General features: G+C 32.8%; 2 protein-coding genes across 2 annotated transcripts; both read right to left on the bottom strand.

Annotated features, from left to right (window-relative positions):
• Positions 1-14,498, bottom strand: sirt2 (sirtuin 2 (silent mating type information regulation 2, homolog) 2 (S. cerevisiae)). The gene is made up of 16 exons (XM_056474275.1): positions 14,370-14,498; positions 14,145-14,194; positions 11,897-11,948; positions 11,691-11,801; positions 11,409-11,450; positions 10,169-10,275; positions 10,029-10,085; positions 8,514-8,582; positions 8,267-8,396; positions 8,121-8,180; positions 7,950-8,005; positions 7,659-7,735; positions 4,142-4,193; positions 3,972-4,039; positions 858-924; positions 1-766 (listed from the first exon to the last, which is right to left on the bottom strand). Exons 1-16 carry the CDS (start codon positions 14,377-14,379, stop codon positions 632-634), a joined length of 1,143 nt encoding a protein of 380 aa, XP_056330250.1. The 5' UTR covers positions 14,380-14,498; the 3' UTR covers positions 1-631.
• Positions 14,499-18,212: 3,714 nt separating this feature from the next.
• On the bottom strand, positions 18,213-24,799 carry dmac2 (distal membrane arm assembly component 2). The gene is made up of 6 exons (XM_056473785.1): positions 24,766-24,799; positions 23,255-23,445; positions 22,509-22,589; positions 20,920-21,053; positions 18,872-19,034; positions 18,213-18,570 (listed from the first exon to the last, which is right to left on the bottom strand). The coding sequence occupies exons 1-6, from the start codon at positions 24,781-24,783 to the stop codon at positions 18,375-18,377; spliced, it is 783 nt and encodes a 260-aa protein (XP_056329760.1). The 5' UTR covers positions 24,784-24,799; the 3' UTR covers positions 18,213-18,374.
• Between the last annotated feature and the right edge of the window lie 911 nt (positions 24,800-25,710).

Below are 25,710 nucleotides of genomic sequence, written 5' to 3' on the forward strand. Positions count from 1 at the left end.
ATTACTTTAGAATTTTAATTGTAAAATATTTACGTTACTTTGTTTTATAGCCTTCGTACAATTCTGGAAAGTTTAAAAATGTAACATTTTTTAAAATATCATTTCCTAGTCATTTAATTGTATTCAATTTACTCAAGTGTTTAAAAGTTTCTCAATTTACAAAGAAATTAAAGTAATGAGAATGTAGTATTTTAGTTGCTTGTCACACACAGTGTCATAAAAAAAGAAAATGCAAACAGCCATGTTTGCTTGTATGTCATTCCAAATGTTTTTCTTTCAGACAGATTTGTTTTAAGCATGATACCTTATGTGATACACTTAAATGTAATGCATATAATCTTTGAAACATTACATTTAAAGCATTATTTTTTATATATAATTGTGTTATTTCATAAGAGCCGTCGCTCAAGCAGAACACCACACTTTAACTACAGTGTTTGCTGTCTTTCGCTCGTACTGTTCCTGTCCCCTGTGAGGTTTCTGCACTATTTCTACGTCTCTATACTGTTATTATAGGCAGGTGAGAGACACAAGAGCTCAGAGGAACAGAGGTCGACAGTAAACTGGAACAGGCCAGAGTGTAGTGAAACTACTTTAGGTGTCATGTTCACCCTCTGCAGGCTCTGAATGATTATTCTGTTTTGTCAGTCTTCTCAGCCTCTGCAACAGCGCCTTTGGAGCTCTGACTGGCTTCTTTGCCAGTCTTTTTGGCATCTTTGCTGTCAATCAAAGCATGTTCACGCTTCACCAGCTCTTCCAGCTCTTTCTGAAATAAAACACAGTATAACATAAGCAGGTAAAAGTTTACAGATTTTTTATTAAATGTAAGGTATGTATGTGGACATGACAGTATTTACTTTCCAGCCCAGCAGTTCAGCGAGAGCCATGCAGCCATCGTCACAGGTGCTCAGATGAGCCACATCTCTGTGAATAATAAATAATCATAAGAATCAATCATCTTCTTTTCTCTCTTCTCTGTGTGTGTTTAAATGCTTATTTACAACAATGCCATGAATTCTTTTTGATTTTTGAAAGAAATAAGAATTCTTTTCACATAATATGGATAACAGAGATTTGTTCCAAACGTTAATGCTGGTGTGCCCAAACTTTTTAGTATGAAGGGCCAAAAACCAAATATTATTGAGAGCCGTGGGCCAAAGAAAAATATACCAAACTATTTTACATTAAAGTTGCCATGGGTAATTGCATAATTTTTTTCTTAATATTTAAAAATCAATAGAAAACATTACTTTGAATCAAAGTAACTAATGCAGTATATATATATATATATATATATATATATATATATATATATATATATATATGTGTGTATGTATGTATGTATGTATGTATGTATGTATGTATGTATGTATGTATGTATGTATGTATGTATGTATGTATGTATGTATGTATGTATGTATGTATATATATATATATATATATATATATATATATATATATATATATATATATGTGTATATATATGTATACATATACATATACATATATATATATATATATATATATATATATATATATATATATATATGTATATGTATATGTATATGTATATATATATATATATATATATATATATATATATATATATATATATATATATATATGTATATGTATGTATGTATGTATGTATATGTATATATATGTATATATATATATATATATATATATATATATATGTATATATGTATATATATATGTATATATGTATATATATATATATATATATATATATATATATATATATATATATATATATATATATATATATATATATATATATATAAAATTTTTTTTTTTTTTTATGATAAATTATTGCAATAAAAAAATAAACAATCACACTTATAACAAAGTGGAGTTCAATGCTGAATATAGTCTTTAGTTTGCCTTGATTTACTCACCAAAGTTTCTGCATTGTCCTTTATCCATCAGGTGATTGATGTACATTTTAAACTAAATTACAGCATTTAAATTGGAACATTTTATTTTAGTTAGCTTTTTGTAGCAGTTTTTGTACATTTGTACACTGCATTTCGTTGCCTTGTACTTGTACATGTGTGATGACAATAAATTGAATCTAATCTAAAAAAAAATTAAATTTGAAATGACAGACCCCATCTAAACCATTCCCATTCAGATGGGATGGCGGGCCAAATCAAAAGGTTACTATGGGCCAACTTTGGCCCATGGGCCCTAGTTTGGGTATCTCTGCCTTAATGGGTTTTCTTTTTCTGTTGATCACAAAAAATGTTTTTTGAAAAATGTTAGAAACCTGTAACTACTGACATCCATACTAGGAAAAAAAAATCCTATTGAAGTCAAGGGTTACAGGTTTCCGACAGTTTTTCATATAACTTCTTTTGTGTTAAACAGAAAAAAACATCCTTCACTTGTCACAATCCAGTTTGGGTGAGTAAATTATGACAGAATTTAATTTTTTGGGTGTACTACTATCCCATGAAATAGAATGAAAATCCCAAACGTTTATTTTAATGTCAAATAAATTTATTGTATTATTCAAAGTTCATTTTTGTAAGAAAACAGCTATTTAGATTTTTGTTTATATTTTTTAGCAATGTTTTATTACCATGTTTTACTATTTCAATTCTACATTGGAAAACAGGATTAATATATTTGTAAAATTCTGCAGTGATGTATAATGAATAATATATGTTTAATTAATTTTTCAGATTCAATTTGTTACATCATATTACATATCATCATTAGGAGCCAAGCACTGAAGATGGGTAGGCATCTATTGTATCCGTTCCGGTTCTTATAATTATTCTTCTGGCTTCTTCTTCCTCTGCTCTGGTAGTCTACGGAAGCCCTATGAACCATTTGCGGCATTTGTGCAAACTTTGGCACACTGATAGAGAACAGTCTGATCTTGAACCACAACTAATTTGAACTCTCTATCTCAAACTCTCTAGTGCCTCCACTTGTCCAAAGTTTCACTTACGTTTATCTTTATAACTATTGAACCAAATGGGCTACAACACCTTTTTTTCCCTCTGATTCTTTGGCTCAAATGCACCCTAATGATGCCATTTTCCATCATGAAAATATTTTTGCTATTTCAAATTTTTTGTAAAACCTATTTGAACAAACTCGTCCTAGGTCGCTTGTTTGATTTTCACCAAAATTAAATCACATGATCTACAGAACATGCTGACCAAAAGTTACGGAATTCAAGTTGATTAGATGAACCATTTTCAATTAACTTGCAAACAAATTTAACTTGGTGTGTGTTATGACAACCATGGTCTGAAGTAGGCTTGATGTCATGCTGCCAGATGACATTACAGGCTGAATCACTGCAATGGTTTGAAGTACTAAAACCAAACTTAATGTGTGTGATCTAGACCTGCCATTGACCAAACTACTGTACGTCAGTTTGCACCACCTTCTGGGTAAAATTAACAAATAATTAAATTCTATCATTAGAAATCATACAAAAATTATCAAATGACTTTTGAATAGTTTTGTCTATTGTCATGAGTCTTGCAGATTCCTTTTATCATTGCTATGTGAACATTGATATAATTTATACCCTAAATGAAACAACTTTCTTTCAACCAACTTGAATCAGTTTGTAAATCTGTTGTTTTGAACTCTCTATAGATTGTTAGCCCAATTTCCACCAAATTTGGCTCAGAACAAGCTGCCAAAGCGCAATAGAATTTTGCTTGCAGTTATATTCTTTTTTATGTGTTAATATTATATTAGAAATCTTTTTTCCCCTCAGACCACCAATATGTTCAATATGTTATCTTGAAATAAAACCTACATTGAATATGTTATTCATAAAAAGTAACTAAACTTGAACTGAAAACTTTTGAGTTAATTTTGGGACAGAAATCTGTGAGGTTTCATTAAAAATATCCTGATTTGATGTGATGTGAAAAAAAAAAAAACTCTTAAATAGCTGTTAAAAATGACACTGGTCTTACCTGTAGGCTTTATCTGAATCAAAATCCATTCCTCCTCCAAAACTGAATAAACCCATGCCAAATTCAGACTGTCAGAAAAAAAGTGTAAAAGTTTAAGTTGTGTAATAAGCCAAAGTGTAATTATAAAACAAAATAAATTTCATTCATGTTTTTTAGAATTAGCCAAAGACCTGTCCAGTTTTCTCCATATTGATCAGCAATCTTGGACAGCTGTTTGAAACTCTGCAAAAAAAAAACCCAAAAAAAACAATCAGAGATATAAAAATGATTGACATTAGAAAATTACCTCTTTGATTATTATTTGTTGGAATAAAATGAATCTGACTAAATTTCATTTCATGCTTCATAAATTTAAAAGCTCCTACAATTCCTATGCCCATGACTACAATTACCACGACCCTTGAGAAAGAAACTGCTTAAGAAGATTTAAAAAAAAAAAATCTCTATCTTCAAATGTTGTTATGGTTGTGAAGTTTGAATCAATAAATTCCCAAAACATAAAATAAACAATTCAGTGGCTTTATTTTTCCAAGCACATTTCTGTTATGTTATTACTGTATGTACTGTTATAGGTCGATTATAAACGCCTAAATCACAGGCTTATTTTCTAGTCTGTGAATAAATATATAAAAATAAATATATTCACAGAAATATTCAAAGCATTTCCTATCATATTTTTTCTTCTGAGGAAAGTCTTATTGTTGCTGTTGGAATAAAATCATAAATAAAAATTAAGGTCAATATTATTACCCCCCTTAAGATTTTTTTTTGATTGTCTGCAGAACAAACCACTGTTTTCCAATAACTTGCCTAATTATATATAGGGATGCATGATACCATTCTTTTTGAACCCAATCCGATCCAGATACCAAAATTCTGAAAATCGACAGATACCTTTACTTGCATAGTTAACATGGTAACCTAGTGCACTTTAAGCTGAATACTAGTATCTTGCAAAAAAGTCGAAAAATATTATGCAGTCTATGCGACAATGGCAAAGACTAAATAAATTAGTTATTAGAAATTTATTATTAAAACTATTCTGTTTAAAAATGTGTTGAAGAAAAAATTTTCCTCATTAAGCAACAATTCTGAAGTATTTTTTAAAAGAATTAAAGTTTCAAAGGAGGCTAATAATGTTACGCTTTCACCATCTCTAGAAGAATTTGAGAAATGCAGAAAATATTTAAATATTATTTTGGAGTTTTTTAACGTTATTGTTCCAAGAGAGTCAACAGAGAAGGTTATAAAAGATTTCTTGTATAATAAATTGGTGGAAGACGGCATATTAGAAAAACAGAAGGTATATGTTGCGTTTCTTATCTTATCCTCAAATGCAGATTCTCATTCATTCATTCATTCATTTTCGTTTTGGCTTTGTCCCTTTATTTATGCGGGGTTGCCACAGCGGAATGAACCGCCAACTTATTCAGCCCTTCCAGCTGCAACCCATCTCTGGGAAACATACACACTCAGTCACACTCATACACTTTGGACAATTTAGCCTACCCAATTCACCTGTACCACATGTCTTTAGATTGTGGGGGAAACCGGAGCACCCGGAGGAAACCCACGCGAACGAAGGGAGAACATGCAAACTCCACAAAGAAACGCCAACTGACCCAGCCGAGGCTCGAACCAGCAACCTTCTTGCTGTGAGGCGACAGCACTACCTACTGCGCCACTGCGTCGCCCCCAAATGCAGATTCTATTGAACGTTTTGATTGTTTTGGCTGTAAAACTTAAAGAACTGTGCGAATGTACGACTCTGAGGTTATAAAACTGCGTCAAATTGAGGTTGAAAAAGAAAGTGAAATTAAATTGCGTAAACAGGACTTAGAAGCACAAGCTTTGGTAAAACAAAAATGACGATGCCTTATTTGCGTCCTCCATCAATTGCATAACCAGTCGCATCTAGTTCCATTCAGCAGTTTAATGATGCTCCATTCGACGCAAGTAGGTATATCAAATTAGTCCAATCATTTCGCGTGACTGAAGTTGATTTTGTAGCATTCGAAAAAATTGCTGGGAAACATGATTGGCCTAAAGATATGTGGGCACTACTGCTGCAATGCAGCTTATCCGGTAAAGCGAGAGATATGTTCTTTGTTACCTCTGGGCAGTCATTAGATTACGATGTGGTAAAGGCTGCGATGTTGCATACCTACGAGTTAGTTACAGAAGCCTCTCGGCAGAAATTCAGAGCTCATGCGAAGTCACCCAAACAGACTTATGTAGAGTTTGCGAGGGAGAAGAGGACCTTATTCGAGAAGTGGTGTATTTCGAGTAAAATTGATACACTGGAGCAGTTGCAAGAACTGATTTTAATGGAGGACTTTAAAAAGAGTCTTTCAGATGAAATTGTAGTCCATTTAAGTGAGCAAAAAGTGTCTTCATTTTTGGAGGCTGCCGTTCTCGCTGACGAATTTGCACTCACCCACATGTAATAGTTTTTTGCCAGAACAGGGCTGTTTTAATCATCCTTAGAATGAGTGTGTTTGTAGAGAGTATTCGGCTCCGCAATTTGCTCATTCATTTAAAGAGAATTTGCGTTCGTGTCCTTCTGGAAATTTGGCTGGTCATGAAAAAAGTAAACAAGCTTGTTTCTATTGTTGGGATCCTAATCATTTGATTGCAGATTGTGATACACACACTTATTTATTTCTTTACATATATAGTCAAGCACAAATTATTCATACCCCTGGGGTATGTTGATATGCTGTTCTTTTATGATTAATTATTATTGGCAATTACAGATGAAGTCAGAATTATTAAACCTCCTGAATTTTTAGCCACTTCTATACAGCTTAAAGTGACATTTAAAGGCTTAACTAGGTTAAATAGGTTAACTAGGCAGAATAGGGTAATTGTGCAAGTTATTGTATAATGATGGTTTGTTCCGTAGACTATCGAAAAAAAAATAAAGCTTAAAGGGGCTAATCGTTTAAACCTTAAAATGTTTTTTAAAAAAAATTAAAACTTATATTTAAAAGCTTTTATTCTTGCCAAAATAAAACAAATAAGACTTCCTCCAGAAGAAAAAAATATTATCAGACATACTGTAAAAATTTCCTCGCTCTGTTAAACATAATTTGGGAAATATAAAAAAATAAATAAATAAAAGGGGGTTTAATAATTCTGACTTCAACTGTACTGTTGCCAATCATTAATATTGATTATCATAATCCTCTATTTTAAAATCTTATTTTTCTCTGCTTCATAATTTTAAGATGAAGAAAGTCCCAAATAACAGCATTTATTTAAAATAAAATCTATTATAAAATTTTAAATGTTTTCACTTTCACTCTTGAACCATGTGATGTGTCTTTGAATGAAAAAAATACATTTTCAATGGAATTTTGAATGGTACTGCATGCCATTTTCCACAAAAATATTAAACAGAGCAATGGTTAACAACACGAATGATAATAAACGTTTCATGAGCAGCAGATCAGCATTTAATAATGATTTCTGAAGGATCATGTAATGCTGAAGACTGGGGTAAAAGTCCTGCTTTAAAATCACAGTAATAAATTCAATTTGAAACTACATTCAATGAGAAAAAAATGCAATAAAATTTCAGAATTTTACAGTTTACCCTATTTTAGTGTAAATACAAAATTCCATAACCTATTTAATCAATCCTGCAACAGTTTCATGTGAATTCTACAAAGCAGAGGATCTTACCTGCTGACTAGAGATGCAAATGGCTGAACCTGCAAAGATGTTCCCATTATGATAAGAAGGTCACATTGAGGAAAGTCCTGTGGTAAACAATATGGGTGACATTATTTACATTACTTCAAATGTTAGAGCATGGCACTAAGTCATGGTTGTGGGTTCAATTACAAGGGAGAGCAAGAACTGATAATAGGTGTACATTCAATGCAATATATTATCTCTTTACATAAAAGTGGCATCCAAATGTGCATATGTGCAGTAAATGAATTAAAATGACAAACTGTACTGAATCCTCACCATTTTCATTGAAGTGAAAAATTGGGAAGGCAGACTTTCCCCAAAAAACACAATATCTATAAACAGACAAAAAATTATTCAGACTTTAGGCACAAACAAAAGCAGTTTATTGATGGACTAAGTTTGATTTCAGAAAACTAAAAAGGATCACACAGCCCATATGGGTCTTACCGGGTTTTATCAGGCTTCCACAAGATTCACACTTGGGAATCTCTTCAGAGAAGATTTGATCTGTAAATCAGAAACACAAAATATTGAAGCAAACTACTTTTCCAAATCTCATTTAAAACTGAAAATGTCTGAGTTCAATACTGTACTTTTCATCCAGTCCATGGTGTACTCTTTACGACAGAGGAAGCTCACACAGTGAGATGTGTGAAATGTACCATGAGCTTCAATCAGGTCCTCTCCTTCCAGTCCTGCAACTCTTTCTAGAGTATCAATATTCTTAAAACAATATGTGAAAGAATGATTACAAAATAAAACCATTACCAAGTGTGTGTGTGTGTGTGCGTGTATGTATGTATGTACACACATGTACATATTCATGTAACACTCACTTACTTGAGAATAACAGCGCCTCAGTAGTCCTTTGTCTTTCAGCATCTTCATGAAATAGTGACACACTGTGGGCTGGAGAAAGCAAAGATCATCACAGTCAAATAACATTTAGGACCACTATATAATGTGTGAAATAAATAATGTACTGTGGCATAACAGGGTGGAAAATACACTAACATTTCTTTAAATATTCAAGTTATGCAGCTATTTTGTTAGTTGCACATGTTCTATATAAATATACACAGTATACATACACATATATGCATACAACGGTTGGACAATGAAACTGAAGCACCTGTTTTTTCACCACAATAATTCATTAGTATGGTGTAGGGCCTCCTTTTGCAGCCCACATAGCATCAATTTGTCTTGGGAATGACAGATACAAGTCCCGCACAGTGGCCAGAGGGATTTTTGAGCCATTCTTCTTGTTGAAGAGTGGCCAGGTCACTACGTGATGCTGGTGGAGGATTGTTTCCTGAATTGCTCCTCCAAAACACCCCAATGTGGCTCAATAATATTTACATCTGGTGACTGTACAGGCCATGGGAGGTCTTCAACTGCATTATCATGTTTATCAAACCACTCTGTCACCAGTCTTGCTGTGTGTATTGGTGTATTATCATTCTAATACATGGCAATGCCTTCAATGTTTGAACCATTGAGTGCACATGGTCCTCTAGGGAATGCCATGATATTGCAGCCCAAACGATCACTGATCCACCCCCATGGTTCACTCTGGGCAGCAGTCTTCTTTGGGGCTTCTCCACACCGTAACTCTCCGGATGTGGGAAAGACAGTGATGGTGGACTCATCATAAAACAAAACATGCTTCACATTGACCACAGACCATGACTTTTGCTGCTGGCACCATTAAAACTGGATATAGCAGCCCGGCCATGTATACTGAGCCTGTGGAGCTTCAAACAAACATTTTAGTGGAAACAGAAAGAGCACATTTAATTCTGAAACGAGTTGGGAAGTTGTGGTTTTAGTTTTTTTTTTGAAGATATAATCCAGGTTAGCACGCGGATATCCCTTTCAGACAGCTTTCTTTTGAGTCCACACTTACTCCTGTTGGATGTGGTTCATCCTTCTTGGTTGTCTGCTCACATTACCCTGGATGCTGCGGCTATTGATACATCACAAAGACTTGCTGTCTTGGTCACAGATGCACCAGTGAGATGCGCAGGAACAATTTATCCTCTTTTGAACTGTGCTCTTACTGGTGGAATATGCAATCAATGAAGACTGGCCACCAGGCTGGTTAAATTAAGCCATGAAACCTCAACACTAAATAGGCCAGTGTTTCGGTTTATATATCAGCCAATCAGATTTGAGAACCAGACAGAACTGTTGTATAAACATATAAAGATTTTTTTTTTTTCAGTTTTCTCTGACTTCTTTCACCATTTAAAAATGACAATTAGCTGTTGATTTAAAATGTTCCAACACTGTGCTATGATCCATCGAATGTCATTTTTGAACAATGCATGTCAGATAAGATTAATAAACTACCTTAAACTGTCCTGGGTAGAGCTCTCTGGCAAGAGCAAAGAAGGGCTCCGGATGCTTCTGGAAAGTAGGAATTTAAAACATGCTTAGACATCAACATAAGACTATTAAAAATAAGCTTTTTTATAGAATCACAATCAGACCTTGAAATAGTCTATCTGAAAGATGGCCTCTGGGTAAGGCAGGTTGTATTTCTGCAGATTGGCATATAAACCTGTGCCAGGAGAGCGGAAATCTGGGATTCCCGCAGCTAAAGAATGGAATAACTACAGGTTAAGCCATTATGCTACAAATGGAACAGTCATAATAACACACATTTAAATTACACAGTAGTGAGACCACAAATAATATCATGCACAGACCTCAACCAAGAGTTTAGCAGTTTTTTTTACTCTATACAAATATTCACACATACATACACATATATATACATACATACATGTCATGTTTGTGTGTATATATATATATATATATATATATATATATATATATATATATATATATATATATATATATATATATATATATATATATATATATATATATATATATATATATATATATATATATATAGATGAAGTCAGAATAATTAGCCCCCTTGTTTATTTTTTCCCCAACTTCTGTTTAACGGAGAGAAGATTCTTTCTAAACACCTTTCTAAACATAATAGTTTTAATAACTCATTTCTAATAACTGTTTTTTTAAGCCTTTAAATGTAATTTTAAGCTGTATAGAAGTGTCTTGAAAAATATCTAGTCAAATATTATTTACTGTCATCATGGCAAAGATAAAATAAATCAGTTATTAGAAATGAGTTATTAAAACTATTATGTTTAGAAATGTGTTGAAAAAAAATCTTCTCTCAGTGAAACAGAAATTGGGGAAAAAATATAAACAGGGGGGCTAATAATTCAGGGGGTGTAATAATTCTGATTGCAAATGTACAGTAGCAAATTAATTTTAATACATGTGAATTAAACAAAATCATCTTAGAATTATACTTTTTACCCTTATTATTATTTATTTTTCACTCAGAATTGGGCGTGGGGCTATTTAGTTTTGGAGGTGCAATGTATTTTGATGTAGATAAAGCCTTCAGGTGAGACCAAGTACTAATAATAGTCCATTCAAAAAAGAAAATGCTGTCATCATTTACTCACTTGCTTTATGAGATTCTTTCTTCTTTTGAAAATCTGTAACCATTACCATCCATAATATTTGTTTTTCCCACTATGGAAGTCAGTGGTTTCAGGTTTTTTTTTTTTGTCAGTTTTTTTGGGAGTGAACTATCCTTTTAATATAATATACTACTACTCTTAATAATAATAATATCAAAATATAATTCTATTTTCATATATGAGGATTGCTGCATTGTATACTTACATGTAGATATCCCAGCTCCAACCATACAGATAATGTTCTTACCTGTTGATAGAAAGATTAATCAACTAATGGACAGTTTAAACCATCCCACTATATGACCTAAAATTACAACTCAAAATAGTAACGCTATTTGCTATAGCAGCAAATTGTTCATGAAGCTAATTTGCAAATAAATGTGTTAATGAATTGACTGTACATTCAGAATAAGTCTTTTAACAGCAAAAGATTAAACATTTCACTCTGAAATTTAGAACTCATGCCCTCATCTGAGCAGAAACTCACATTTGCCACTCAGGATGTAGCGAGCAACTGAGTCCAGAGTCAACTCATCCAAGACTTTCTCTCCAGGACTCAGGCCAAGTGTTCGTGAGAAGAGACTGCGTAAGAAATCCACTGAAAAAAAAAAAGTATATCTTTAGCCAAGACCGCATTATTTTATGGACAGATTTGTTATGCATGATCTTTTAAGTACAATGTTTGTCACATACTCTCAGTATCTCCTGAAGCGTCACCCTCGTCGCTGCTATCATCTGACTGACCCTGCAGAAATATGTATATACATATAAAATCATTATATAAAATGCAGCTTACTGTGGTGAAAGTGTGACATACATATGAGCAGTATTTAAACTTATATCCCGTTCATGTTTTACATGTTCTTCTTTATATATGCATATTTTGTGTGGGCAAAAAAAATACTGAGAAAAGGGTATGGTATATATTTGGATGAAAAATGTACAATAATGTTGATGCAGGGCAAAGGTGCAAGTGCAAAATAAATTATTAGCATTGCACAGGTGCAAAATTGCATTGAAATATTATAGTAATGCCCATTGGGCTAATATATCGTTCCCTGATGCTTTATAGACCATTTCAATATGCTGATATCACTGGCCCATAAACTGCTTTGTGTCCTTTATTAAGGAGTGGCTTCCGTCTGGTCACTCTACCATACAGACCTGATTGGTGGATTGCTGCACAGGTGGTTGTCCTTCTGTAAGGTTCCATTCTCCACAGAAAAACGCTGGAGCTCAGACATAGTGACCATCGGGTTATTAATCACCTCCCTGACTAACGCCCTTCTCCCCCGATCACTCAGCTTAGATGGCCGGCCAGCTCTAGGTAGAGACTTGGTTTCCAACAAGCGGCAACCTCCCGCTCTCCCTCGGGAAGCCAATACGGAAGTAACTGAAACTGCAATTCATCAAAATTCCGCTAGTCCTGGCTCCATAATAGAGCAAATTGCAATTGAGCCCACTGTAAGAATGGCTAACTTTACAGCAGAAAAAAAGGTGTTTACAGCCTGGTACAAAGAACGATTTTGGTTCATATAGCTATTGTTACTCTCCATGACAACTGTGAGGGGGTGAATTTTTTTATATCTCATCCATTTCCTTTATATTAGGTTATATTAAGTTTGCATAATTAAGGGCGTGGCCACTTGAGTGACAGCTAGGTCTCGCTGGTCGCCGTCACTTCACCTCAGCTGAATCCGGCAGATTAGCCACTGATCTCGGCATATTCATCGTATTTTTGTTTTGTTTTATGTGGCTTTACACAGTCAGCTGCCTTTTGGGATTATTTCTTACAATTATCAGATGATATGGGATGCTGTGTGCATTTAATTGTGCTCACAAACCATTCACGTGGCCTCGTTTCCCATGTGAGTAAAGTTATATACTTATATACCATCTCTATAATTGTATTTGTTTTATTTAAGATCATTTATCATTAATATTTTTCTTTAGACCCGTAAAGCACTCCAGAATGTGACAGATTGATTAGCTGTAGGCTCTAGAACAGTCATCTGAAGCGTTATCATACAGTTATGCTGGAGTTCATCATCAATAGTCTTGCATTTACTAACACAGACTATATCTGAAGTGTTTGGAAGTAATTGTGGTCAGAACACAAACGAGTCGCAGGTAATAAAGTATCAAGCGTTTCTCCCAAAGTAAAGTCTGTCTGCCAGGTCTAAGCAGAGTGCCAGCAGGTGTCTGTAACTCTGCTCACTCTCCTCCTCTTTGCCCTTGTTTGGTATCCCGCCGTGGGTGCGATGACGTGCGAACAAAATGGCAACGGTTGGCCGCGCCTACTTGTAGCTTCTTTTGCAGTGTTCAGAAACATATGGGGGCTACGTCCATTTATTTTACAGTCTATGGTTTCCAAACATCTACCACTTACGGAAGAACGAGGCCACTGTGTCATTGGAAATTTTTCTGTAACCTTCCCCAGTCTTGTGCCTCGAGACAATCCTGTCTCGGAGGTCTACAGACAATTCCTTTGTCATCATGCTTGGTTTGTGCTTTGACATGCGCTGTCAACCTTATATAGACAGATGAGTTTTTAGATTTTTTATTTTTAATAAATTTTCAACAATTTCAACTACACACAATACCCCAATACATGGGGTATTGTGTGTAGAATGTTGAGGAATAAGGCTGTAACAAAAATGTGGAAAAAGTGAAGCGCTATGAATGCTTTCCAGATGCACTGTATTTCAGAACTGTAAAAAGAGACAATTCAGTCATAACTAATGTAAACACAGTTGTCTGTTTATGAATATGTGGATCTGTTTGGACTTCCTGAAGCTATGGAAAGTAAAAAACTAAAACAGGAAACACGCTAGGACCACTCTTATTGTTTACACCCCTCAAAATAGTCTATAAACATGAATAACTTTTGTACGTTCATTTTTGTGTGCTATTAAAACATTAAAAAAACATCTTTATTTACCTCGAGACCTGGTGTGTCAGCCTCCTCTTCTTCTACCCTTTTAGAAACCTCTAAAGGACACAAAAAAGCATATCGAAGTGACGTGATGTCCTATTTATATGATTCAATCACTAACAGTGAAAAACTTAAAATAAATGCTTAACGTTAGCTTTATTTATTTGCTAAAGGCTAACGTTAAACGAGTCTGAAAACACCCGTATACCGAAAGGCAAAATCATATGTTACCTTCAGACATCTATTCTCTTTAAAAACTGCGAGCTAGCTAAAAATCCCAAAACACATGAAGTTGAGATAGCACAACTGTTTTTATTAAAGGGGCGATAGCTTTTGTGCGTCGCTGATATTTCTTTGGGCGGCTCATGCTGAAAAGTGGTAAACGACACTTATGTGATATACTGTTTTATTCCTCTAGGGGGCGCATGGAGGCTCAAAAAGCCGATTTCTTATCAATTCAATTCAATTCATCGTTATTTCTATAGCGCTTTTACAATGTACATAGACGTTTTAGTAATTTAAAACTGTCAGTCCAGTTTTTAGAGTTGAAGTTCGGTTTAGTTAAGTTTAGTATGGCTCAGAGCAAATCCATCGGTGTATCGAACGGAATATGTAAGTAAAGTTCTACTTATTCTGTGATTAATTACTAATCACATAACCAGAATAATTAAATAATACTGTTTTCACGCATTTACTTTTATGTATGTATGTATTTATTCATTTGTTTGTTTGTTTTTTTATTGTGTTTTATCAATACAATCATATTAACCATAACAATGGATGACATCAAGTACAATAATAAACAATGAAAATTATTTATAAATAAATTAAAAGAATACTAAAACAAGATAATAAAAACAGTTTACAGAGGCAAAACTATCAAATTAAATAATATTTATAATGTCCTTATACAATTTCACAGTTTTTACACTTTTTTGCTGTAAACATTTTGTAAAGTAGTAATTAAACAATTGAAGTCACAAAGAAAATCCTGCAAATTAGGTAATGATGAAGAAAATGTACATTTGTGAATATAATATTTACCCAATAAAATAAATAAATTGCCTATAAATTCTGTTATGTTTGTTATGGGAAAGTTACAAATTATATCCCACGTGAACGCATTTACTTTTATTTCGTGTGTTTATTTTATTCCTTCATAAATAATTTAGCTGAAAAAAAATAAGACAATGGAAAATTACGTAACGACTTGATTATTTGAAAAGTATAGTTGGTCAAATGCTAAAATCCATGGACTGGAAACTCCTACCAGACCACGAAATAAAATCCCTTGAAGGAGCCTTGTCCCCGCCCAACTTGGATTTCGTGAAGATAATCGTTTATGCATCGGTTTTTACCCGTTTCTCTGTAATTTGTTAATACACTCTTCCGGGTGTAAACGAAATGTAATATTCGTTCCAAAATCGCGTCTTTTAATGACAGGATGGATCGTTTACCTTTATCAAAACCATACATTTATATTTACGTTTAATTTTAAAAGTAAAAATAAATAAATAAATTACCTTACATTATACCATCTCAGATTTCTTGATCCACCTTTCCTGTGCCTGTGTCTCAATGTTACTAACACTTAGACCTAACATCCTCACACCTTATAAAACGGATTATAGGATTTACTTCACCTGACTAATCAGATTTGACACCTGTTTTATTTTCCTTTTCTTTTTTTATGGTACTTATTATCATGTGCCGTGTCATTTCTACTATTCGGTGCCATTACTGTCTGAATTTTTTTTAATTGTCCAGAATTTTATCATTTTAGTTGAAGAAGTACTTATTAAACTATAAGAAAAATGTATTGGTCCACCTCAGGATTTTATGATGTATCATTTTTTTACAGAAGTTTTCACATGTAACACGTCCATCCTGTTACTCAACATTCTCGTATCTTTTAAAAAGGTGTTTAAAATAAACAGTTACTGTAATATTTACATTTTCTAAGAGCTAAAATGTCCCTCACTTTACCCTGCAACAGTAGTTTTTAAAAAGTATTATTAAACAAGATTTATCTAATAAAAAAATTAATAAATAAAAAATTTAAAAAAAGACTTGTTATGATTTATGGCACGTTGTAAATTTTATGTATTTCATTTACTATAAAAAGAGACTGCAATGCATTTAAATCCAGTTTTTAAGTGACTTAATTTTGTCAGTTCTTTGGATGCAACCAGAAAACATGTGTAATATATGTTGATTTTATTTAATCAATATGAAAAACTACATCGTTAACAGGGTGGAGAGAGGAGTAACAGGTTGAACATTACAATAAGAACTAAGGCAACTTGTTTGCCACACCCTCATTCGATTATCAATAATGATCATTCGATTACTGAATTTTCAAAAGAAAAAACAGCAACATTTTTCAATGTCACATCTAAGACATCAGATCAACTGTCAAAAAAAACAAACAAATAAAATACAAGAAACATGTTAAATTTCATACAGATAGTACAGTAAAAATAGTGAAATACTGAAAATTGCAAATAAAACGATTATTTTAAATTAAAATAATTATTTTGGTTTGCCCCATGACGTACCCTGTATCGGCTCTGCTTTTCTGCAGCAGACAAGGGTGCCATTCCCTGCCAAAATCATGCACATGGTTTAAACTGATCTTCTTTGATTGTATAAAATAAGTGAATAGCAATACCATGGACGCAGTGCAATATTTAAGCAAAACAGAAACAGGGTGGACAGAAACAGGAGTGACATTTTTTGCAAACTCAGGCATTGCTTCTTATGGGGTGGACAACGAGCTAGTACATGATGAGCTGAGGAAGATTTGAAACATGTTTATTAAATGTATTTCTCAAAATTACAAAAAAATAAATAAAATAAATATATATATATATATATATATATATATATATATATATATATATATATATATTGTTTCCCCTATAAAAATGGGTAACAGGGTGGACGTGTTCTGCTTTACGACAACAGAAAACTACTCTGAAATGTTGAAAATAAAAGAAGATAAAAGAGTGAGACTGTCTCTGCTTCTTGAAGACAATTTCTCTCTATAATTGTGAGAATTCCTGAAAATCACGTGACTAGAGGAGGAATCAGTGGGCATTTTATGGGGATTACCATTAAAGTAACAGGGGGTGACATTCCTTTCAGGGACACACATTTTAGTTAAAGATTTTATTAATATATTTTAATTATTTAAAAAATAGAACATTTGGTGGGCTGTATTACATACAGTTAAAGTCAGAATTAATAGCCCCCTTTGAATTTTTTTTTGTAAATATTTCCCGAATGATGTTTAACAGAGCAAGGAAATTTTCACAGTATGTCTGATAATATTTTTTCTTCTAGAGAAAGTCTTAATTGTTTTATTTCGGCTAGAATAAAAGCGTTTTTTTTATTTTTTAAAAGCCATTTTAAGGTCAAAATTATTAGCCCCTTTAAGCTATATATTTTTCGATAGTCTACAGAACTAACCATCATTATACAATGATGTGCCTAATTACCCTAACCTGCCTAATTAACCTAATTAATCTAGTTAAGCCTTTAAATGTCAATTTAAGCTGTATAGAAGTGTCTTGAAAAATATCTAAGATAAAAGATAAAATAAACCAGTTATTAGAAATTACTTATTAAAACTATTATGTTTAGAAATGTGTTCAAAAAAATCTTCTCCGTTAAACAGAATCCAGGGGAAAAATAAACGGGGGCTAATAATTCGGACTTCAACTGTATACGACAATACAAAATCAATGAAAAGTCTAGTATTTATTAGATTTTTTTTTAAAGTTATATTTGTAACTGAATATGAGCATACATGACCTGGATATGGCTATTTAGCTACTTGCACTGAAATCAAAAGTAAATATTTTAAGTTTAATTTAATTTTGAGCAGTTATCATTTTGTCCTATTGTGGAAAGGGATAATCCTATCAGACAAGCTTTAAGAAATTTTTAAAATTGCATTTTAAATATTCTGTACCATATATACTGTAATACCTCGGGGACACAAATGGCACCGAATACTAGGAAAGACCCTGCCACCAAAACCTCATGAAAGAAAAACATGTAAAATTCAACTTTCACATTCTAACACAAACTTTTATTGTGTTTGTCTCAAAACTATGATCAATACTCTACAATACATTTTGCAACATGCACATAAGATTCAGAACAACACTTTGTTAAAACGACAGTACAGTGGTTTGAGCTTCGTAAGGAACAATGCTACGTAAGCCTCCATTATGCACGTCTCAGTCCACTCTGTGTGGAAGCATCATCGTCTTCTGTTGGCTCTTGTCTTTCTGGCTGGATCATGTCCTGCTCAGTTTCAACTCCGATGACCTGACAGTGAGGTAGCATTTCCTCCAATAGTATCCGGACCAGAGCGGGACTCTGAAGTCGAGGAAGTCCAGAAATGTCCAGTCGTTTTAGTTTTCTGGGTGGAAAAGCAAATAAATTTGAGCGCTCAGAAAATCAGCCTATTTAAAACATAAAAAATTTGTTGCTTTATGAATTGCATAGGTGAGTATTGTGTACATCAAATATATGCTTTAACAGTAAGCTAATACATGCAGATTTAGGGTAGTTAGCTTAATGGTAAGTATCGCCACAAATGCCTCCATTTAATTTCACAGGGCGTCTTCAGTGACTGAAGATCATCACATCTGAATTCTGATTCTGAAATCCAAAGACACACTGATGTATGCATCCAAATGGTCAATACACATGTGGTTCACCTGAGGTTCTGTAATGCAGCAAGCCCTCCTACAGTGACATGAGTGCAGTCAGAGAGGTCTAATTCCACCAGACTGTCTCCAAAGACATGAAGACGTGCAAGGAACCAGTCGTCCACCTCCGGACATCCTCGCAAGGTGAGAGTTTGAAGTTTATTCTGCGATACTGAGAAAAGAGAATTTGTTTGTATGAGCGAGGAAATGAATAATAAAGCACACTAATAATTTATCAGTGGCACCTGTGAGAATACATCTATTATTTTTGTTTTAAATCTAGCTAACATTAGATTTCTGAGTGAGCGCATCCCAATTCCGAACAGACCTGTATGTGCATAAGAAGGACATCAATGGCACATGCAACATGTCACTGAAGTCAGCTTCCATGAGTTAATTCATAAGGTGATATGCTGTGGAATGCTAATTTGGTACAGGCAAAAAGGAGGACGAAGATGACAAGAAAGAGGGCAAACTTAATATTTACAACACTAACACTCATTCATTATGACAGATGTTGATCTAAAACAGTGGCTCCTAACCTGAGTATTAGTGAGGCATCAGCAAATTCACTAAGAATGGAAATAGCAGGAATGAGGCTGATATACCAACTTGATTCATTCATTCATTCATTTTCTTTTCGGCTTAGCCCCTTTATTAATCGGAGGTCGCCACAGAGGAATGAACCGCCAACTTATCCAGCATGTGTTTCACGCAGCGGAGACCCTTTCAGCTGCAATCCATCACTGGGAAACACCCACACTGCCATTGACACACACTGCAGACAATTTAGCTTACCCAATTCACCTATAGCACGTCTTTGGATGGCTAGGCGGTTGCTAAGGTGTTCCTAGGCTGTTGCTAGTGTTCTGAGTAGTTGCTAGGCGGTTGCTAACATAAATTAGCATCGTTCAAGTATGAATTAGAATGTTGCAAGCATGTTTCTAGCATAAATTAGCAATTTGGTAGCATGGTTCTAGTATGAATTAGCATGTTGCTAGCATGTTTCTAGTATAAACTAGCATGTTGTTCGCATTAATTTAGTATGAATTAATATGTTACTAGTATGTTTATAGTATGAATTAGCATGTTAGTATGTTGGTTAGTATGTTTATGTATGGCTAGTCAGTTGAAAGGTCATCAGTGATTGGAAGATTGGTAGTCTGAGTTAAATCAGCCCAAACATAAGTCTTTATGACAGTCTGGTGCAAAGTTATGAGGTCATAAAGTTTGGTCCAATGTTAAGTCAATGGGAATTTTTCGAATTTTCCAGGACAGTTTTCGGAAAACCGTAAGTCGGATCAGTTGGAAAAGATATAGCAACCTAATTCAGGATAGTTTGGAGGTTTGGTGTTAGTTTGATGGTTGTTGTATGAATGGTCTAGGAGGAGATGCATTCTTAAAATAGCGTTTAAGTAGTATAACAGTATGTTGGCTTTCTCAAGCCACCATAATAAAAAGGCAGCAAAAATTCCTGTGTTAGGGTTTTTCTTAGAGGGGGAAGGGTCAAATGATTTTGAATGTTAAAATAGGGGCCACTGATCTAGAAATAGTATAAAACTATTATGAATCCCAATGTAACAGTTCAGACTGAAGTAGCATTGCAAAACATTGACAGGTATTAGATTTAGGACAATTTAAGATTATATTGTGGTCTGTTGTTGTTACACTGTCTAAAATAAATATCACCAATGAATAAAAAAAGAAAAAATCAGATTTGGGCCACAATATTTGCAGTCAACATGAAGCATTCTCTATCATGTGGGTCATATACTGTTTCCTAGATAGAGCTAGCACATCCATAATACATACTGTACTTCAGAATATTCAACAATTCCTCAAAACTAAATTATACCTGAATCCAGAAAATGGCACAGACAAAAATTATTTTAGGACTCAATTTGGAACTCATAAAACAAGCTGTTACACAGGCATACATTATTTCGCTTGATGGCAAATATAAACTTCATACTTGGCTGGTCAATAGCTCAGACATAAAGAGAAACACGATGCTTTAGGAAAAAATTGCATATGTATACAAAACAAAAGGTGATTACTAAGATTGCCGAGTCCATTATGGTCTACTAGGGTGCCACTCAGATCCACTTCCTCAATTTGTCCATAAGGGGACCTCATGAAGCCGAACATTCCTGCTGAGTCTGGACGAAACCATTCAGACTGGCCAGCAAATCTATAGAGACAGAGTTTACACCTTTTAGGAAGACCAGTAGATAGTAAAATGTAGAGGTAGTAGCATTCAACAGTTTTATAATAGTTAGACACTATAGGACCCTGACTTGTATATTGATTTTGTTGATGCAAACATGAATTGAATATATATGTATAAACAGTTTTTAAAAATGTATAAGCAATTGTTTATATATATATATATATATATATATTCATTCATTTTCTTTTCAGCTTAGTCCCTTTATTAATCCGGGGTTACCACGGCGGAATGAACCGCCAACTTATCTAGCACATTTTTACGCAGCGGATGCCCTTCCAGCCGCAACCCATCTTCGGGAAACACACACTCACTCATTCACACTCATACACTACAGACAATTTAGCCTACCCAATTCGCCTGAATCACATGTTTTTGGACTGTGGGGGAAACCGGAGCACCCGGAGGAAACCCACGCGAACACAGGGAGAGCATGCAAACTCCACACAGAAACGGCAACTGACAGAGCCGAGGCTCGAACCAGCGACCTTCTTGCTGTGAGGCGACAGCACTATCCACTGCGCCGCCCCATACATACATACATACATACATATATATATATATATATATATATATATATATATATATATATATATATATATATATATATATATATATATATATATACATACATACATACATATATACATATATATATATATATATACATATACACACATACATACATATATACATATATATATATATATATATACATATACACATATATATATATATATATATATATATATATATATATATATATATATATATATATATATATACATATACACATATATATATATATATATATATATATATATATATATATACATATACACACATATATATATATATATATATATATATATATATATATATATATATATATATATATATATATATATATATATATATATACACATATATATACATATACATATATATATATATATATATATATATATATATATATACACATATATATACATATACATACATATATATATATATATATATATATATATATATATATATATATATATATATATATATATATATATATATATATACATACATATATATATATATATATATATATATATATATATATATATATATATATATATATATATATGGGGCGGCGCAGTGGGTAGTGCTGTCTGTCGCCTCACAGCAAGTAATATGTAATATATATATAATAAATAACAATAAAAGGTTAAGTGAATCTAGTTATTATGACAACAGGATTCAATGTATAACTGACATTTAAGGCTATATGATTTCAATTAACTTAAATTAGCTTAAAAAGGTGTATTTAATAAATGATCACTGTATGTATTTTAAAATAAATTAACAGACACAAGTAAATAAATATAATAAATAAATAAAAATAAGAATCCCATCATCGAGCCATACCTGAAGCTCCCATTGATAGCCAGAATGTAATATGCAGCTCCTACTTGAGCACCAAACCTCTTTTGCACGTAACCAAAATACCTACAGAAAAATACTTTCAGTCAAAATTTCAAATAAATAAAAAATAAGATGTTTTTTTTATTAAGACTAATATATATACTCTATATATATATTAGGCACGGGATGATATCTGTTTTCAAGGTATACCACGGTTTGGAAAAGTCAAGATTTTAAAACCGGCTAAATTTACTGCAGGACCGTTCTTAAGGTATGTGTACAATTTTTTTAAAACTTTTTTTGTTTTGTTTTGTTCAACAGTATCTTCAGCAGAAAATATATCTAAAGATGACATTTTAAATTTCCAAAAAAATCTGTTTTTGAAACAAACGAAGACAGCAGAAGTCAATAATTAATTTAACCTTAAACTTTAAATGTTTCTCAAAATAAAATATATTGTGTTCAAAAGGGAAAAAAGTTTTTGTTTTTAAACCAGAAATTTAAAAAGAATATATTTTAGAGCAGTAATCATAATACCGTGAAACCGTGATATTTTTATCCAAGGTTATCATACCATCAGAATCTTATTCCGGCTCATGCCTATACATATATATATATATATATATATATATATATATATATATATATATATATATATATATAATATTTATTGCATATAAAACAATTGTCCTGCTGCCAATGGCCTTCATTAATTTATAAGGGAATATCACAAATACAAATGCACTTACTTATTCTGGTATGTGACCATTTTTGTCTTCCACCACTCTTTCAAATATAAAAAGCTCTCCACATCATAGAAATAATGATCGAGTTTTAGTAAGAGCCTGGTGAAGACAGATGGAGGAGTGGCACCAGAACTCAAACCCCTCCTTACAGCAACAGCACAGCTGTGTGCTAAACATCTCCTCATGGCATGCGTCTTTTGAAAGAGACAGATTAAAATATATGAGCTATAAACGGTATGAAATACAGGGCCTTATTTACTTGCAGCAAAAAATCAAGATTTGCAAATTAAAACTAGATTATTGAGCAAAGAAATGTAAAAATAATGCGAATCTCAAAAAAAAAAAAATTATAATAAAAATTAGGTTTTGAGAAATAAAAAGGAATTTTGCAAACAAAAATAAAGCATTGCAAATAAAAATCAAGCAGTGTAAAAAAAATATATATGTTTGCAATATATATATATATATATATATATATATATATATATATATATATATATATATATATATATATATACTTAATTGGAGGCAGGTGACTCCGCCCCCTTGACAAATCAGGGCCAGAAAGTGAAACAAGCAAAAATGTGCAAAGAGAAAACAGTATCACTAACATGGTTGACGGAAAAGCAAATAAAAATGAGCAATGCAATTGACTTGAGGGTTTTTAAAGGAAATGCTGAAACAAATTATTTTGTATTTTGTATATTTTTATATATAAATAGTTTCAATTTTCATTTGAAGTTCATTATTTTTGTTGCAAAAAATCTTTATTTGATGCTGCAAGTATATAAGGTCCTGTATTGACTCCATATAACGGACAATTACAACATGCTGCTACTAAAATGACAATCAGGATGTGGTCTCTGTTCATATATATATATATATATATATATATATATATATATATATATATATATATATATATATAAAGGTCCATATAACAACAATATTCCAGATTAAATTTAGTCTTTTAATATAGTATATGAAACTGTAGTGTTAATTTTCCAATAAACATTACAACTATACCTTAAACATGGCTGTATGGTATTACGCAGATCATATCAGATGATAGGTTATAGTCATCTTTACAGTATACATGCAGTAGAAAATTTTAACTGTCAAATTAATTTTCCATTTAAAATGACAAAAGAACACTTAACAATCAGCTAAATTCAATTCGTGAGTATTAATCTGAATTTTACTAATTTTCACCCGAACTTAATTATTTTAAAAACTCATTTATATGTTGCATTTGATGATATGTGTACAGGTACAATACACAAAATTGAAAAAATCCAGTAAAGTTTACACTTGGGATTTATTACATTTCAATAACATATTTTAAAATGATCATTGTTATGGCGTAACAAACACGCATTTCAGTCCCGTTAAAGTAAAAGTCTAAAACTGAGTATTTCAGGAATAACACGAACGATTATATTATAGTAGATTATAATGTGAACCATGTACGAAAAATAACACAGCAATAATGCTGTTAGGAGCGTTGAACTCACCATCAAGGGGGCTGCCATGTTTGTTTTCTATGGCAGCTGCGAAGGTACAAACCATAGAGCTCGTAAAGCTATTTTTGTACAACACATTTACATTGTTTTGACCAGCAGATGTCATCAGATGTCACGTTTGGCGAATCGAATGATTTTGTATTTAGAAAGCTCATAGTTTCTCCCTTGACGTTACTAGAGAAAACTACCTCAGTAGACTATGTATGTAAGTATGCAAATAATAATATTATTATCGTGTAAATGTGTATACAACCCCCATTTGTAGGATGTATGGATAAACGTTCTTCTAAATGAGTACATTTCAATGTAATTTAAAGGACACTGTAATTAATGTGTAAACAGGCATTCTGGCAATCATTGATTGTTAGTGTAATGTGTATCTAATGATATTTTATAGTGATATGAGAAAAATATATACTATGTTGCCTGCAGATTATTTATGCATAAAGAGTTGTGTATTAGGTAGTCCTGTCACCTCACAGCAAGAAGGTCGCTGGTTCGAGCCTCGGCTGGGTCAGTTGGTGTTTCTTTGTGGAGTTTGCATGTTCTCCCTGCATTCACGTGGGTTTCCTCCGGGTGCACCGGTTTCCCCCACAGTCCAAAGACATGTGGTACAGGTGAATTGGGTAGGCTAAATTGTCTGTAGTGTATGAGTGTGAATGAGTGCTTATGGATGTTTCCCAGAGATGGATTGCAGCTGGAAGGGCATCTGCTGTGTAAAACATGTGCTGGATAAGTTGGATGGTTATTCCGCTGTGGTGACCCCAGATTAAAACAAAGGACTAAGCTGAAAAGAAAATGAATGAATGAATAAGTTCTGTATTGAATATACAATTAATGATTTGGGCTTTAATGAAATCCATGCGGCAATGCAGTATTTTTATAAAATCTACATACGATAATTTACAGTTGATAATTTATGCATACATTTAAATG

The sequence above is a fragment of the Danio aesculapii genome, chromosome 15, assembly GCF_903798145.1.
Source record: "Danio aesculapii chromosome 15, fDanAes4.1, whole genome shotgun sequence".
Taxonomy (NCBI): domain Eukaryota; kingdom Metazoa; phylum Chordata; class Actinopteri; order Cypriniformes; family Danionidae; genus Danio; species Danio aesculapii.

What these genes read in the sequence shown, in the direction of transcription:
- sirt2 (XM_056474275.1), bottom strand. An exon ending in CTACATCCTGAGTGGCAAAT is followed by an intron (nt 11,451 to 11,690) that starts GTGAGTTTCTGC and finishes TTCTATCAACAG; the next exon opens with GTAAGAACATTATCTGTATG. An exon ending in TGGAGCTGGGATATCTACAT is followed by an intron (nt 10,276 to 11,408) that starts GTAAGTATACAA and finishes TCCATTCTTTAG; the next exon opens with CTGCGGGAATCCCAGATTTC.
- dmac2 (XM_056473785.1), bottom strand. An exon ending in GCTATCAATGGGAGCTTCAG is followed by an intron (nt 21,054 to 22,508) that starts GTATGGCTCGAT and finishes CTGTCTCTATAG; the next exon opens with ATTTGCTGGCCAGTCTGAAT. An exon ending in GCTGCATTACAGAACCTCAG is followed by an intron (nt 18,571 to 18,871) that starts GTGAACCACATG and finishes TTTTCCACCCAG; the next exon opens with AAAACTAAAACGACTGGACA.